The sequence below is a fragment of the Accipiter gentilis genome, chromosome 2 (assembly GCF_929443795.1).
Source record: "Accipiter gentilis chromosome 2, bAccGen1.1, whole genome shotgun sequence".
NCBI lineage: Eukaryota > Metazoa > Chordata > Aves > Accipitriformes > Accipitridae > Astur > Astur gentilis.
Genome location: NC_064881.1, coordinates 50,433,831 through 50,450,014, shown reverse-complemented (window position 1 = coordinate 50,450,014; position 16,184 = coordinate 50,433,831). Strand labels below are relative to the sequence as shown.

The 16,184-nt window shown below is 39.3% G+C and overlaps 1 protein-coding gene across 3 annotated transcripts in view; it reads left to right on the top strand.

Moving 5' to 3' along the window:
• AGO2 (argonaute RISC catalytic component 2) overlaps nucleotides 1-16,184 on the top strand; it is a 63,929-nt gene that overhangs the window by 10,873 nt on the left and 36,872 nt on the right. For 2 of the 3 annotated variants that reach the window (XM_049819723.1, XM_049819713.1), the window contains exons 2-3: nucleotides 10,457-10,652; nucleotides 14,026-14,146. In XM_049819723.1, the coding sequence (XP_049675680.1) occupies nucleotides 10,457-10,652; nucleotides 14,026-14,146 (317 nt within the window). Of the gene's footprint in view, nucleotides 1-10,456; nucleotides 10,653-14,025; nucleotides 14,147-16,184 lie in introns of those variants that run through there. The other variant, XM_049819732.1, reaches the window with a different exon arrangement.

Genomic DNA, 16,184 nt, shown 5'->3' with positions numbered 1-16,184 from the left:
GAAACTTCAGTCTGTGCATTGAAGTAAATATTATTGGAAGAGTCAGTACTAATGTATAAAGAAGTCATGCTTTACTAGCCTTGTAGTGACTTAAAAAAACAAACCAACCAAACAACAACAACAAAAAAAAAAACCCAAAAAGAAAAAAAGGTAAAATATTAAAAAGTAAAGGCAGTGGAGGGTGGGTTATGCTGTTTCCTACATACCTATGCAGTTCCAAGTGTCAACTAATACGGGGGTGGGAGGGGGGGCATGTTTCTTTCCTAACCTAAATGCAACATTTCAGCAAACAAGAGGTAAAGGGAAGGGTAATGCGGGATCACAAATACAGAATTTCTGGTCTTAACCTTCTGTAGGGGAGAAGCAGCATGAAGGAAGGACTAGGTGCTAGTGGGTGTTTTTTGTTTCTCTTAGAAGATGAGTATATTCACTACATAGGCCTTTTGGAGTGGCAAAGAACAGAGATTGTATTGAATGGAGGCATTGCTCTTTACAAATGCAGAAAATACTATTATATTCTTTTTTTCTCATTGTTAGAAAAGGCATCGGGAATTAGTTCGACATCGTTTTCTAAGGTATGGAATAGTGAATGAATCACTATGGCCAAGTGTGATAAATAACACTAAAAAATGTTCTCCATTTCCCCCTTCATTGAGTAGAGGTTTGCCTAAAGATGGAGTTATTTTGTAGATTGAATTCACATTTAACTTCAAACTGGGTTGCTGACTTGTGGGTAAGCCATAAGCATCCCCTCCATTGTTTGGATGAGGCTCACTATTTGCATGACTTAACTCAACATGCAGTTTGTAATTAAAAGCACTTCTCTGCATCCCTTAAGAAGGATTTCAGTAGTACTTTGTACAGTTTTGAATACAGGGATTGGTTAAGCCACCTGGCTTTTTAACAATAAGGATAGATGATTTTACGCTCTGTATGCTCCTTGTGTGCTCTGATAGTGCTCTTCTGCCACTCAACCTACCTGCAGGTGGCCAGTAGAGTGGTGAGAACCAGCTTGTTAGTATTTGAAAATTTGGTGGATAAATTTGAAGGTCTAGGCTGCAAGAAAAACGTGGGAGGAAAAAGAAAGGACTAACACTCGGTGTCTTTTGCTAGTTGACATTGTCAAGAAGAAGCTTGTGGGTTAGAAAGAACCATTCTTAGCTTCTTGCCTGCTGCTTTCTGCTAGAGCATTGATCTTTTTCTCTTTGGTTCTCTGGCATTTTGTTCTTGTAGTATTTCACATCTTATTTGAAATGTGGTCATAACTTACAAAGCAAGCTGGATTGATGTCTTGTTTCTCCCTTTCATCTCTGACTGCAACGCCCGCTCACGCTATCGGTGTCTGGGAATGATTCTGGTCTCTGTGATCATATCGATTCTGGCACTATGAAGAGATCACATCTCTATCTTACAGAGGTCAAAAAGTAACCAGGATAACCAAGGGAGCTATAGATCTGTAACTGATTATTTATTCCAGACAAAATAATCATAGAATGATTTGGGTTGGAAGGGACCTTTAAAGATCATCTAGTTCAACCCGCCTCCCATGGGCAGGGACACCTTTTGCTAGATAAAAGGGTTGACTTGAGAGTTAACATTGCTTGAATTCTTTTGCAGAAAGTGACAATTATTCAATAAAAATCACGTCTGGATTCAGTCTACTGAATGTAATGAGATTACAGGGTTGAAGGTAATGCTGTTTGTCTAACACTTTGACTCCTTGTTAAAGTATTTAATTTCCTACTACAACACTAAGAAATTAGAAGCAATCTGGCACAGTTGGATCCCTAAACTTCTCAATAGTCATATGTGGGACTTGAAATATGGCCAAATATGAGGACAGCTCCTTTATTTTTGCTCATCAGTATTGAAGCAGCCATAGCTCTGATAGCCCACCCCAGCTTACTCAACGTGCTGTGGCTATGAAGTGTGGTAGCTGCTCACTGAGAGACAAGAAGAACCTTTAGAGGGGGGCTCCATCAAAAATTGTGTGAAAGGCATCATATGAGAACCCTTGACAGGATCCAGGCACAGTTTATATACGGTCAGAGTGATAAAAAATAACAGAAATTTAACACATGCGGAAAAAAGGGGAATGCAAGAAGATAGTTGAGCTGAGTGTCTTAAAGGGTTGGCTTATGAGTGTAAGTGGAGACATGTGGTGGCCTGGGATGAGCACGTGCTTGAGGGAAGTATGGGAACAGACTGAATGTGATGGGGACCAGGGACACCCCATCCCCAAGTGATCTAACTGTGGATAGCATTTTAGGGGCCATTCCTGGAAAATAGCTGTTTACCAGCTGTGGGGTGATACGTGTCTAGGAAAGTCATGGCGAATGCAAGAGAAAGATGAGGAGGTGTGTGTTCAGAGGGGGAAGGCACTCTGGTGCATGAAGATGGTAAAAATCCAGCATTCAGACATAGGAGGGATAAGTGAGGAAAAGGTGAGATTGAGCTTTAAGAAAAGGAAATGGAGATCTGCAGATCCAGTGATCCCAATGGATGGATACAAGTGACAACCTAAACCCATGTGCCGAAGCATGCGTAGGTGTATACAGCTAGAGTTGCAACCTCTTTCAAAGTAGAAATGTGGCTCTGGACAAATAAAACAGGGTTGTAAAGCATCGTTAACAGTGTTACCTGTTCACTTTGCTATCAAGTAAAAGGACAAGCAACTTCAGAAGTTGATTTTGATATGTCCTGTGACCACTTTGCGTGCTGTACAATTTCCTGGAATACTGGGATTCAAGAAGTGGTTAAAGGAGTTGTCCTAAGTAGTCTTACATATACTTTATTTGCATAAAAAAGGTAAGAAGAATTGTTTTTCCCTTTTGCTCTTTATCTATTTCCATTCCTTTTAATTGCTTATCAGGTTATTTACTGGGCTCTACCAAGTACTGGTTTTCTAGAGGATGCATTATTAGCAGAAAACCTCATTAAATCTGGCAGTCACACCTTAGTAAAGAACCTTTGATAGTTGATACCTAAGAGGATGCTGTAATAGATACTAGATTTAACTGAAGTTCTGGTTACATAATCTCTTCTGCTTTCCTCCAGTGTTTTCCTCATGGTTTGTTGAGTTCTTGGGGATAATAGATAAGTCTGTTACCTTTATTTGTTGTGCATAATCTAATCCAACAATGCTATAGCTTGACTGAAGAACTTTTTGTTTCCATACTCTAAAACACGTTTAATGAGCAGCAGAGACAGACATAACAGGTTCCATATAGATTCCTTTACCCCCGTAATATCAAGGGGCTATGAGCTGCAGCTTTGAGTTTTCCTTATCTCCTAGAAAACACTGCCAGCCTTTCTCCTATCTTTCTTTAACAGTTCTTAACAGAAAGCCAGTGTAAAAGTTAAACTTCTCTATAAAACCCAGACTGTAAGAAAACTTGAAGACTACCCAAAGTTTTTTTTTTTCAGTTGGGTCCTAAAAAGAAAAGGCTGAACTCCCTGTATTTCTTTTCTTGCTCTGACCATATATATATATGTAAATAAAATACATTAAAACTCTGTGCAGATCCTGTTAAGAATTCATAATGGATGTTTCCACATTCTTTCTGAATTCCCTCTGTTACTGATATTTGAATAACTATTTGTGGAAATCTTGCCTCCCCCACCATGGGGTGTCCCCTCTCCCAAGTCTCCCACTCTCCCACTTCAAACTGCACTCCCAAAAGGGGGAATTAGGCATTTGCAAGCCCAGTGACAGGCCACCACCAAGGTGGCTAGGGGAAGGAGCACGTGACACCAGGAGAGGCTGAGAGAATCAGGTTTGTTCAGCCTTAAGAAGAGAAGGCTAAAGGGTGATCTGGCTCTCTACAGCTACCTAAGGGGAAGCTATGGAGAAGACGGAGCCAGGCTTGTGGCAGGTACACCAGAACAGGGCAGGAGGCAATGGACAGAAGCTGGAACACAGGAAACTCCAGTTGAGCGTAAGGCAAGTTTATTTTACCACAGGGGTGATCAAACACTGGAACACGTTGTAAGAGATGTTGTGGAAACTTGGTCCTTGAAGATATTAAAAACTTGACTGGACAAGTCAACCTCGTCCCTTCCAACCTGTATTATTCTATGTTCCTGATACTTGAGCACCTCTACAGCAGCTGCTGGAGAACCCTTTCAAGCAGATGTGTCTGTTCCTTTGCCAGTCTTGGTTCTTTTTAACCTGATGATGATGAACACATTTGTCATTTTTTTGTTTCCTGCAGTTCTGGAGGCAAAACAGCTGATCGCTAGTTGAGGACAAGTTAATAAACCCCTTTTTTTCCAAGGAGCGATGTCTCCTCTTTGTGTGATGGAATCAGTAACTGACCTGGAGGCAGCAATGGATACACACAGTGGTTGTATAGTCTGTGCTGCCTGTGAGGCTGTGGTTGGCAAGCAAGGTAGATTAAATCAAGTGCTGCAGGAGAACTGAATTTCATATTGAATTAAAATTCTGTATACTAGCATGAAATGTGGCCTTCTTTTATTAAATACTTGGGTATCAAGTAATCAGTGTATCTAGAATACTTTGAAAAATGCATCTGTTATTGCACAGCAATATCTGAAAACACCTGTAGTCATGATCCAGAAGAGCTGCTCTGTTGTCTGATACTAGAAACCTTTACTGAAAGTGAAGCGTCCAAATAATGCTTCCTGTCTTCACTTTAGTTTCATTTAGAGACTGTATTTTTAGAAAAATCATTTTAGAGAGACTTCCTATTGACAAACACAGATTGCATTAGCCCAATGCTAAAACATGCTTTGAGTTGTGAAAACACCACCTGATTATTAAGTATGTGTTAGGACTTGCCACACAAGGAAACTTATTGATATAATTACACTAGTATAATTATGCTCAGGCGATTTCCTGTGTCGACAAGCCCTTAGATGCAACTAGTTTGGCCCCTTATTTAGTAACTCATTAGGCCTCTGACTGCACATTAAAATTGCATAATTCTTTGCTAAAAAAACTTCAATGTGCAAGTTTAGTGCTGACTGGCAGTGCTTCCAGGGTACTAAGCAGACCAGCAGTTAAGCTTTAAAAAATGATGAAGAATGAAGGACGAAAGAAATGAACGCTCTAAGTCTGGAAAACGGTTATAAATTAAATGGTCCTGAAAAATCGTCATGACATAATTGTGTGGATTTTGGAGTAGATGAGCTGAGCCATGCTCATTCAAGAGCGTGGCTCATTCCACACCTTTAAATACTAGGAGAGTCTTGGCCAGCTGACTCCTTGAGTCACTCTCTTATCTCTAGTTTTGATCCATAGTAACGTGCTGGAGTAGGAGCGTGCCTTGCGTTTGCAATAGTTTTCAATTTGCAAAATTCAGTATTTGTATTAAAGCAGCATTTCTGTGATTGTGCAGAGTTCCTCTACCACTACCTTTTCCCTGCCACTGTCTTTTGACAGAGTAATTGTACTTGATTATTAATTTTATTTCAGCAAACTGCCACAAGACGGTTATTTTTCTACTATCTGTCTTTTTCCAGATTCCTTTTTTTTGGTAGAAATTACAGTTCTTATGATTGATAACTATGAACATTTAGTTTATGTAAATTGGATGAATTATAATAGGAAGTCTGTTTTTTTCATGATAAAAATAAGCCTAAAGACAGTGTACTGGCACCTCATTATTCAATACCCAGCTTACCTTAATTCACACCTTTAAAATGGGGCTCTTGATGGTCTCAATCATCATATCAAGGCTGAAACGTTCTCATTATTCATATTACCATCTAGCAAATGAGTGAGGAGCTTCTGATAGTTATCACACGGGTGCTCTATCTTATTAGTCTTTCATCTTTCTTCTAATTCATTCTTCCCCTGACAGCGCTTTAAAAGTAAAATCCAGGTATGCATGTAGATTTTCCAACGCTTTGAAATACTGTCTCTCCAAAACCATCATCTGTGTTCATGAAGGAGTCTCTAAAAACCAGGAATGGAGCAAATAATGTGTGTTGGGGTATTAATTTTGGCAGGTTTCCTTGGGCAGGGTGTCACCTTGAGCTCCACTGTCCAGTGATACCCTCTGTAACACACCTCATCACACTGCAAAACCTTTTTACTAGGAACCTTTGTGCTAAGAAGCATTCTTGTATTTGTACAGCTTTTGTCACATTTAAAAGTGAGCGAGTGATGGGAATTAGGAGTGCTTCAACAAGGAGTTGGGGCAGCTGAATCACTTTGAATGTAGCAATTATCTTTTACGATTGAGGCTCATGTTTTTTTCTTTGATAAAAAAAGAGTAGTAAGCGTCTATCCTTTCTTATCCTCACCAAATTCAGTATTTTGTGACTCTACACAGCTGGTTGCTGCAATAGGTTTCATGCAAGATAGTTTGATTTTGCATTCTTAATTTGAGGCAGTAGTCCAAAAAGTGAATTCAGATCAACGGTTGTAATATTCAGTTTTTTCCCTTGAAGTTCAGTTCACATCCCTCAGTTCTATAGTTAATGCGTATGTATCTGTTTTATGTAGCAAAAATATAGGTTGACTGCTTATCGGGTCGGTGCTGCTGTTTAATAAACAGTACTTATCTCCTTGAAGCAACACCCTGCCCTAAATAAGTTTGCCTAGGGAGTTGAGCCAGAAATAGCTTCCTTTTTTTTAATTATTTTTTTATTGGATCGTAAAAGAATAATTGAAAAGTATGTTTAAAATGAAAATACAGGGTGGTAGTAGTCCTGCTTTCTGCACAGCTTGGTTCTTTTTTTTCCTCCATCAGACATGCAGGTTGTAAAACAGTGATCACATCTTTCCCCAGGAGCCTGTACTTCTCTCAGCATTTCATCTTATTCTCAAAACTGAATATATGCCTTCACTTTTATTTACTGTTTGTCACTAAAACTCCAGTGGAGGAAGGTAACGATGTTGTTGAGCAACGTGTGGTTGTGTTGATCCCTGAACACTTATAGATATGGATTTGTTATGCTCCTGTGAGAAGTAGTAAATGATGCCATTTTAATACAGCGGGAGGAGGATGTGTTACTTAATTACAGAATTACTTAATTTTGCAGGACAAATAGCTTGTAGAGGGGTTCCACCCTCCATGATGCTAGTCTTTGTACTTCTAAATCCTGTAAGATTTTTATTTATTTATTTATTTTTATTTCTGAAAACTTGTCGTGATGTACCAAATCTGGCACGGAAGAAGGAAGGGCAGGGGAATTAGGATGTGGCAGTACATACAGAAATGTTAGAAGGCATAAAAATAGACAGCAAAGAGAAGGGAAATACTTAATATTGATGAGATAATAGTTGACTAGGTAATAGTAGTAAGGCAATATATAATGCGGCTAGAATGCAGAGTGTGGATAACAAGAAACGGAAATGTTAAAATACAAATGCCAGGAGCCTGGGCAGAAAATTAAAATATTTTTGAATAGGTGGTGCTCTGGGGATCATGCAAGGACAGAAAAAAAAAATCATAAAATAATGTTAATGGCTAGGACATGGTTTTCAAATGGCAATGTTCTGTTACAGAAAGATGAAAATAAAAATATGTACAGTGATGAGCTGTAAAGCATTAAGCAACACAATGGCTGAAATCATAGGTGGGAGCCAGATTTCTTCGGGAAAATGATGGTAAGCAGTATTCTGGTGGAGCAGAAGTAGATGCTTGGTGCACATCCTCCTGATCTGATTTAGAGGTAGATAATAGAAACCTTTGTCATATTGCAAATATAAATATTTGTGGGAGTATTTTATGTTACTTTCCAGTTGTAGTGGTAATGCTATAAATAACTTTGTTAGTTTTCATACCCACAGTAGAGGGTTCTTTCCACTTAATGACACAGAAACTTTGAATTTGTCATACCAAGCAAGATGATATGGTGACTGCGGGGGCCACCGGAGTGAGTTAATCATGTTCAGAAAAAATATTTGAAGTAAGCAGAGGTTCCGTAAGTGTAGGGGAAAAGATGACAAATCCATGCCGTAGAAGTCAAGATGTGCAGAAATTAAAAAAAAAATAAAATAAAAAAAAAAAATGCTAAAGGTTGAGCAGAATTAGAGTCAGCTAAGTATTTCAGCTTGCCTTCAGGGATTTAAATAGGAAAGGTCAGATGCAGAGGCAGATGGGTTGCTTGTGGTGAGGACTGGGGTATAGATAAGAGTCTAGAGCTATTGTCTGAAAACTATGAAGATACTTTGCTTCATTTCTCAGTACAGGTGTTGACACTGCAAGGGCAAGATGGATAAATCAGAATAATATTCAAATGAGAATTGCTATATTTCCATTGAAAGCAAAACTGAAGGAGTTGGTGTACTTAAATTAAGGAGAGAGAATAATCTTTTATTACAAAACCCTGAAGTTTTAGGTCATGAAAATGCAAGTCTTTAGCAACAAGTGTCTTTAACATATTGATCAAGTTAGTGTTGGAGAATCACAGACTTTAATGGCAATGTTTCTAAAAGGGAGGGAAAAAAAAGGCAAATTGAAGTTCTATAACATGACATCAAGATGGTGTATGCCTCAATATGTTTGCAAAAGAAGATCTGAAACAAGCTTCCCAAACATAATACAAATGAGAACCCAAGATTTTAAAAAATAAATAAATAAAATAACTACCATAACCCCTATCATGTTCTCAATGTCAAACCAAACTATATGGATTCTGGTGAAATATCTGGTATGTGGGGAAATGGTTGCTGGAAGTCGGGCTAGTAGAATGGTAAAAATAAGGAGATACTGACGAGTTGGAAACTGCCCATGGGGAGCGTTGAAGGGTAAAGCGGGGAAATGATGCTACTAAGGGTGTGAATGGTCTTGTTTGTTATTTCACTAACTATCTTTGCATGCATGTTAGGAATAAATACAGGAAACTTTGTCATAGAGTGTAGGAGGCGTTGTCAGAAAAAAGAGGTCCTGAGCATCATACAGAAGGCAGCAGGGTAATGGATATGGGTTAAAAAAATAGATACATTAAAGATCATGTAGCGTGGAGTTAACAGTGAACTGGGAGATGATCAGTCATAAACAACCGAGGCACACACGTACTGACTGGTCACTGGGTGGCTGAGAGCTGCTGTATAAGGCAGTGGTACAACAGGCAAATGCAGTTCAGGGCTCATTAACCCAGTGGTTCCAACTGAGAGATGAAAGCACAAGTGTGGTTCTGCTGGACCCTGATGGGCCCTCGTGTGGAGTAACACTTGGTCTTGTTCAGGAAAGGTGAGGTGAAAATGCATTAGCTTGAAAAATGACTGCAAGGATGAGAATGAAGCCTGGTTTATCAGAAGAGACTAACAGACATAGTATAGCCTAAAATTAAGAATTAAATGAGAACTTGGTTTAAATCTAAAAATACAATAAGGACTACTTAATCTGAAGGTCAGGGAGTATAACCTGACGATGAATAAATAAAAATGGAAGGATGTTTTTGAGCATTAGAGCATCACAGTTCTGGAACAGCTTTCCAGTAGGGAAAGTGAGGGTGGAAAAGTGGTGACTGATCTGCTAGTGAAGGGATGTGTATTGTTTCTGGTGCTAGCAAGAGGACTGAATATGATAATCCCAGGAAACCACACCTGGATTCTTACATAAGTAATGAGAAGCCTCCTGGGTTCTTTCACATGTGAAGATTTTGCTGCAAATTGTTATTCTCTAGACCACGGAAAACCTGAGTACTGATGCTGCAGGAGTTTTGAATACTCAAGTTGGTACCTTATGCGCTTCTCTGAATTTTTAGTGGAGTTTCCAAGGTTGAAACAACCGCAAGCAGCTATTATGCTTCTGCTTCATGTTGTCTGATCTACGGTTGGCATTTGAGCTCAAGAATACGGTACAGCAGCGGTAGACTATTTGCTCTGTTTGCTTTCTGTTTAAAGGAACCAGTAGGGTGTAGTTTAATTCTAATACATAGTGTTTTTCCAGAGAGGTGCAATGTGTAGGAACAGCTCCTGTGCTGTATTTCCCTCTTCGGCAAGCTGTGCGGTATGGTCATTAGAGCAAAATGTATATAGCTGAAAATGCCTGCATTGTATTCACTTTAGATGCATGCAGCTCATACAAATGTGATCTCAAAGGTGGTTTAAGTGGTAGAAACTCCATTTTATAGGTGTTTGCTCAAATAAATGTGGTAGGGTGATTCGCTTCGGTGTCTGTTTTGAAATTGAGGTTCTTCCCTGCAGCAAAGATCTGGTTCTCACTTTCCCAGCAGTGCCTGCTTGGCTGCTCAAATTCCAACCCAGCTGACTTGTAGTATAGGAAAATGCAATTCATTTGAAGACTTTGTTCAGTAATCAGGGCTAGGAAATACAGCAAATGGTGAACCAGTGTGGGAAGAAGACAATCAAAATTCATGGGTTCCTGATAGGCTGGGTTTTTTTTCAGTTTTTGGATTGTTTAAAAAAAGTTACAGATTTAAATGTGCTGTGCTTTATTGGTCAAATAGCCTGTAAATTTGTTTAACTGTCGATTTGTTACAGCTGATGGCTAATTTGTGCTTTCTCTTTTTTCAGTGCTTGCACCTCCTCCGCCATTGCCACCACCAATACAGGGATATGCCTTTAAACCTCCTCCTCGACCAGATTTTGGCACTTCTGGGAGAACAATCAAACTGCAGGCCAACTTCTTTGAAATGGACATTCCTAAAATAGATATCTACCATTACGAATTGGATATAAAGCCAGAAAAATGCCCCAGAAGAGTTAACAGGTAATACTGTGCTTTGCTTTTCCTCAGTTTATTTACAGTCTTGTTTTCCTTTGAAAATGCTGGAGCCGTGTGCCTGTCTTCATTGAGGGTTGGAGGATGTGTCTCTCTTTAGTCATTGTTTGTACTGATGGCTTCCAACTTTGCATATCCCTCAAAAGCCACTTTCTTTCTCCAAGCCTTTCTGTACCAATTCAAGATTTCAGTGCTAATCATCCCTTATTTTGATTGAACTTGTCAGCATCTTAAGATGCTGATGATTAAAGCCACTGGTGACAGATAGATAAACTGTATTGACTCTGGTGGAGCTAGGTCAGTATAAGTCAACTTGATAAATATGTTTCTTAGTATTGCTTGGTTAAATATTGGAGTGCAATTGGCTGACAAGCTCTTCAGCAGGGAGTTGGTGTTACCAGTTTGTTTTCCCACCTTGCCCTACTGACAAGGGGAGGCAAACCCCATTTGTTTGTGCTGCTGTGAGAGGATTGTGGAGGGACTAAATTAGGTAAGAAATTATCCTTCATCAGTCGATGCTATATAAGGGAAAGATATGCTCCTGAAACAGATTGCAAGGTGAAAACATGGATCGGTTGGCCAAGGAAACAAGCAATTAGGTCTTGCATTTTGCATATGTGCCCTATTAGTCACAGTGTGGCAACCTCATTGACTTGAAAAAGAGTGGTGTTGTCAGAAGTGAAACTTGAGAACAAGACTTGGCACTAACTGGAAACCACAAGTGTCATCTTCATAACTACCTACATCTCGACTGTAGAGGATCGGAATGGCATGTTTATATATTCAAGAGTAAAACCTTTCCTTGTTAAAAAAAGATCACATGGGTGGAATATGTAGTCATGAGCACGAACAAAGTGTGGAGTCAAAAAGCCACCTGAAAGCCAAAGTTTTCTTAATGTGAATTAATAAATTGGAGTGCTCTATCCACTGTTATACTAAAGAGTTGGTAATGATAGCATTTTCATAAAGCAGCATCTCTATGCTTTGCTGTCCCATTTTTTTCCTGTGGTAATCTTATAAATTTAATTTTTAGGCTAGTCGAGAAATGAATTTAATTTTCACTTAATGAAGTGTGTGTTCTGTTTCTTTTGAGTGCTTATTCCTGCGTGTGTTACCCTGTAGATGTACATGCAGTCACCTGCACCTGGGTTTTTGTGAGCTGTGACCTTTCAGTCCTACATGTATACCTACATTTTTGTGTGTGCTTATATATATGTATATAGGATTATGCAGTTCGCACGTGTAGTCCAATTCTAAATGATGCTTTTTCAGCTGGCTTACACATTTCTAGTATTTTGGTCATATGATTCAGATGTATATTTATAGTAAGTAGTTTTTATCATTACTTTATATGTTGTAACCTCTAGAAAGGATAGAGGGAGATTTTATTTTCATTTACGCTACTCCCTCATCTGTCCCAGCTGTGTTCTTCAGTTTTATTCTAGGACTTAGTACAGCTTGGACTGTGACCCTGCAGACCCCCTGCAGGGATGCGTACAGTGTACATGCAAGTTCCACACAGACGGGACATGAGCTGGAGCAGGACTGGAAAACACAGAGCTGAGATGATGTGCTGCTGTGCCAAATCAGTACAGTCTGGCTACAATTCTTCACATGTTGCAGAAAGGCCAGATCTATTTGGATAGTTAAATAGGCAGAGTGGGCAATGTGAGTTTGGCTCTGCACTGTGGATGCCCTCGGTTTATCACAAGACTTAATTCACAGGACAATTAATTAATTCACAATTCACAGGACTCGTACAAGGTTCAAGATGAACTTCGCTTGCAGTTGCTGGCCCTGAGTTCTAGACGTGCTTGCATCATCTCGGTAGAATAGTAGTCCCAAAGGGCTGAAATTAGTGAATTGGTAGATAACTCTTCTTTTAACCTCACATGGAAAAATAACTTACTTTTCATTAAGATATCTCCACCCACAGCTGAGAAATACCATTGCTAAATGTGGTATGAAGCTTAAGTGGAAGTGTTCATTTTTATATAAAGTAGCTCACAATCGGAAGAAGTTGCTCAGTAAAAGAATGGGTTTTCCATTGTTCAATCTTTAACTCAAAGTTGAAAAATACCTCCTTCCTCCCACCCTCCAAATTATGTGCTTGTTTAGTCAGACATTGCAGACCTGAGGCAGAAATTGTGGGGTCAAGTTTTATTCGTACTTCTCAGGAGGTCAGGCAAGTTTCTTTCAATGGACGCATCTTGTCTTAAAGCCTTGTCACACGGTAAATAAACTGAATTAAACCAGTCTTCATTCTTTCCTTGAATGAATTCAGAGTTTCATCTCAGCTTTTTGCATCACTATAATATCTAACCGTATGCTGGGTTAATTGCCTTTCCAAGTCAAGGTGTATGAAATAGTTAGCTGCAGCCTCTCCGAGCTGCTAGTTGACAATGATGCTGAAGAAAGAGTATGCTGTGGTTTCCTTTCTGTGTCAGTTTAACTTCTTAATGCCCTTTAGCCCCAAGCTGTATGTTAAGGATCTTGTAGGCAGCGTATTGCAGACTGCTGATGGATTTTGGATTTTACAGACTTGTGATACAGATAGCCTGAAGCATGTCTCTTCGGGACATTTGGACCAAAGACCTTTGGCATCAAAGGGTGTTATTATTCCAACAGACCTCTCATCAGCTGGTGAACTGCTTTGCATGACCAGTGTGTAAACACTGTGGTTTGACAAGAGCTTTGTGAGTGGTTACCTCATTCATACAAATGTGCAACCTAATTCCAGCTATGCTTAATTAAATTAATATGTATTTTTAATATGTACAGGTTCTGGTGAATGTGTATACCCAGGTTTGTTGGATGGATCCCAATTTTGTTGCTTACATGAAAAAATTACATTTAAAAGTACTCTTTCAGTGCGATGCAAAAAGTTTGGATATCACTGTCATCATAGAACTATTGTCCTTACACTAAGGCTGTAGGCTTGGATAATGATTTTTTTTTTTTCTCTTTTTTTGAAAGCTTCTCAGGTTGCTGAGCTTTTGGCCCAAGGTCATCTGCAGAAAGGGCTGTAGGACAGGGGAGCAGAAGCCCCCCAGGGAATACCAAGCACCTCTCATGCTCTCTCAAGCTCAAAATGAGCTTTCACTTTACCACTTTCAGTACATCACAGAAAAGAGGAAGGAAAGTTTCAATCTGAAAAAGCTAAAAATAGCTGCTTTAAGAAAACAGTTTAGTCTGTGAAAAGGTTGTTTTAATTCAGATCAGTCAAATCTTGCCTTTAATGCCCAACAGTGGACAAACATTTCATTTGCCTAGTGCCTCTATTCATAGATATTAGCATTAGAGTTCATCTGCTACTTTAAAAGTAAAAAGTTGAATTAACGTAATCTTTTTGTACTTTCAGAGAAATAGTGGAGCATATGGTTCAGCACTTTAAAACCCAGATTTTTGGGGATCGCAAACCGGTGTTTGATGGAAGAAAAAACCTTTATACAGCTATGCCACTTCCCATTGGGAGAGATAAAGTAAGTTTTAAATAGAGAAGTTTCTAATTGGAGATTTTAATGTAATATTTGCAGAGCCTTTTTGATAACTGATAGAAACTGATTTTATATTTCTGGAATAGATTTCTCCTTCTGTTGCCACTTTGCTCAGCGTGTGGTTTGCCAGGACAGAAGTGTGAGTTTGTTGCCCTCAAAATGCTTGCTCCCATTCCTGTATACCTCTTTTCCTCCCTCTCTTTCTCCCCACTTGTGTGGTTTCTGCTGGTTTGGTGAGCTGGATCAACTGCCCAAGACAGTGGACAAGCTCCGTAGTGGCACTAGGGAGAAAGTGCAAGCACAGTTGAGTTTGGGAGAGGGGAGTGGAAGCACCCCTCTGGGCAGCAGCAAGCTGTTGTGTCAGCTCGTTAATCTCATCAAAGCCCACTGTAAGCTGATTCTTGCTATCCACTAGCTGAAAGAAACTCCTCCATCCCTCCATTGCCTGTATGGAACCTCTTCCCTAATCCTTTATGACATGAGAGCCAAATGAATTTAAACTGCACAGGTTAAGACCTGCTAGCTTAGCCCTGGGGCGATTGAAGAGGACTCGCATGTTCTGTTTGCTGGCTCTATATGTGGGGCGGTGACCTCTTTGGTCACTCTGGTTGTAGCTGCAAAGAGTACCCACATCTGTGCTCATTGACTGGTGAAGCAGAAGGGACTGTGCTGGAACACGCGAACACACAAACCCTATAAAATAATTTAGCCTACACATCTGTGGTCTAATATCAGATTGAATTTTCTGTGGCTTTTTTTATTTAGATGGAACACTTGAGGATACAGTCATTCTTCCTACTTGTTTGTACTACGGTAGTTCCCAGAGACCATTTTAACCTTTTGCTGTGGGTGCAGGTGAAGAATGTTGTATCCCATAGAAGTTGACTACAACCTAAGTGCACAAAAGTAAAATGTAAGAGGGAAGGGGAGATACAGAGAAATGTGGAAATGTGGTTGTTATAAAACTGGGAAGAGAGCTCAAGTCTTCTGAAATTCAGTAGCAGTGTGCTATAAAATAGTTCATGTTCATGCTGTCCTTTGCTGTCTCATATTGTATGCTTGTGTAGTGCTTGGCATAGTTAATAGTTCTACCTGAATCAAGCTCTTAATCTCATATGTGTAATTTTTATTTCCCCCAAATGTATTTAAGTGAATGTCATACAGTAAAGGTCAGTCTCTACTCAGTCTTAATTATTTTTCATTAACTAATAAGGTAACATCTGGGAAAACTATAAAGGAATCATTAAAAGTATTAGAGATTTGATTTTTTTTAATTGCTTTCACATACAGTATTCCAGTTCCTACAGATTTGACAGATAAGATTGCAAAGTATTTGCCAAAGGTGGAATAATACTTGATGAGTCTCCTAGGGGTTTAAACAATTTCTCTGAATGCATGCAGAGTTATCTTATAACTATAAAACTTTCCAACTTGTGGATGACTGACAATAATATTTTATGACAAGTATGAAGTTATACATTTAGTAAGTAAAGATAAATGAAAAATTGTTTATCTTTGGAGGATAAACAAACTGGGATCACATTAGTCCTTGGATCTAATGAGACTTTGTGAGATGCAAGTTGACCCTACTCTCATTGGGAACTGGATGAGATGACCTCCTCCTCCTGTTCCTTCTGTGTCTGAATGCCTGCTGACCAAATAGGACTTGATTCTTTATGCTTTGGATTTTAAAGCCCGCAGATACTAAATCATACATGGTAAAAATGAAGTCTAGTGACAGTGTGTCAGCAGGAAATGCTTTTGATGCCCCATTTCCTTTGTGTCCATGTAAATGAATGTTGTCATGTACAGCTGGGAAAAGGCTGACTTTCATGATGTTAACCATTTTGGGTGGGACAGAATTATCTAGCCAGAGTGACGATCATTTGCAAAAGGCGGTCACTGAGGAAACCGGTTTTAGCGGAGGTCAGCACAAGATGGTTCAGATAGTTTCATCTGTGGCTCACATTTAAGCTCGTTTTTAATAAACACATATTTTTTTCCCTATTTCCCATGGGATATA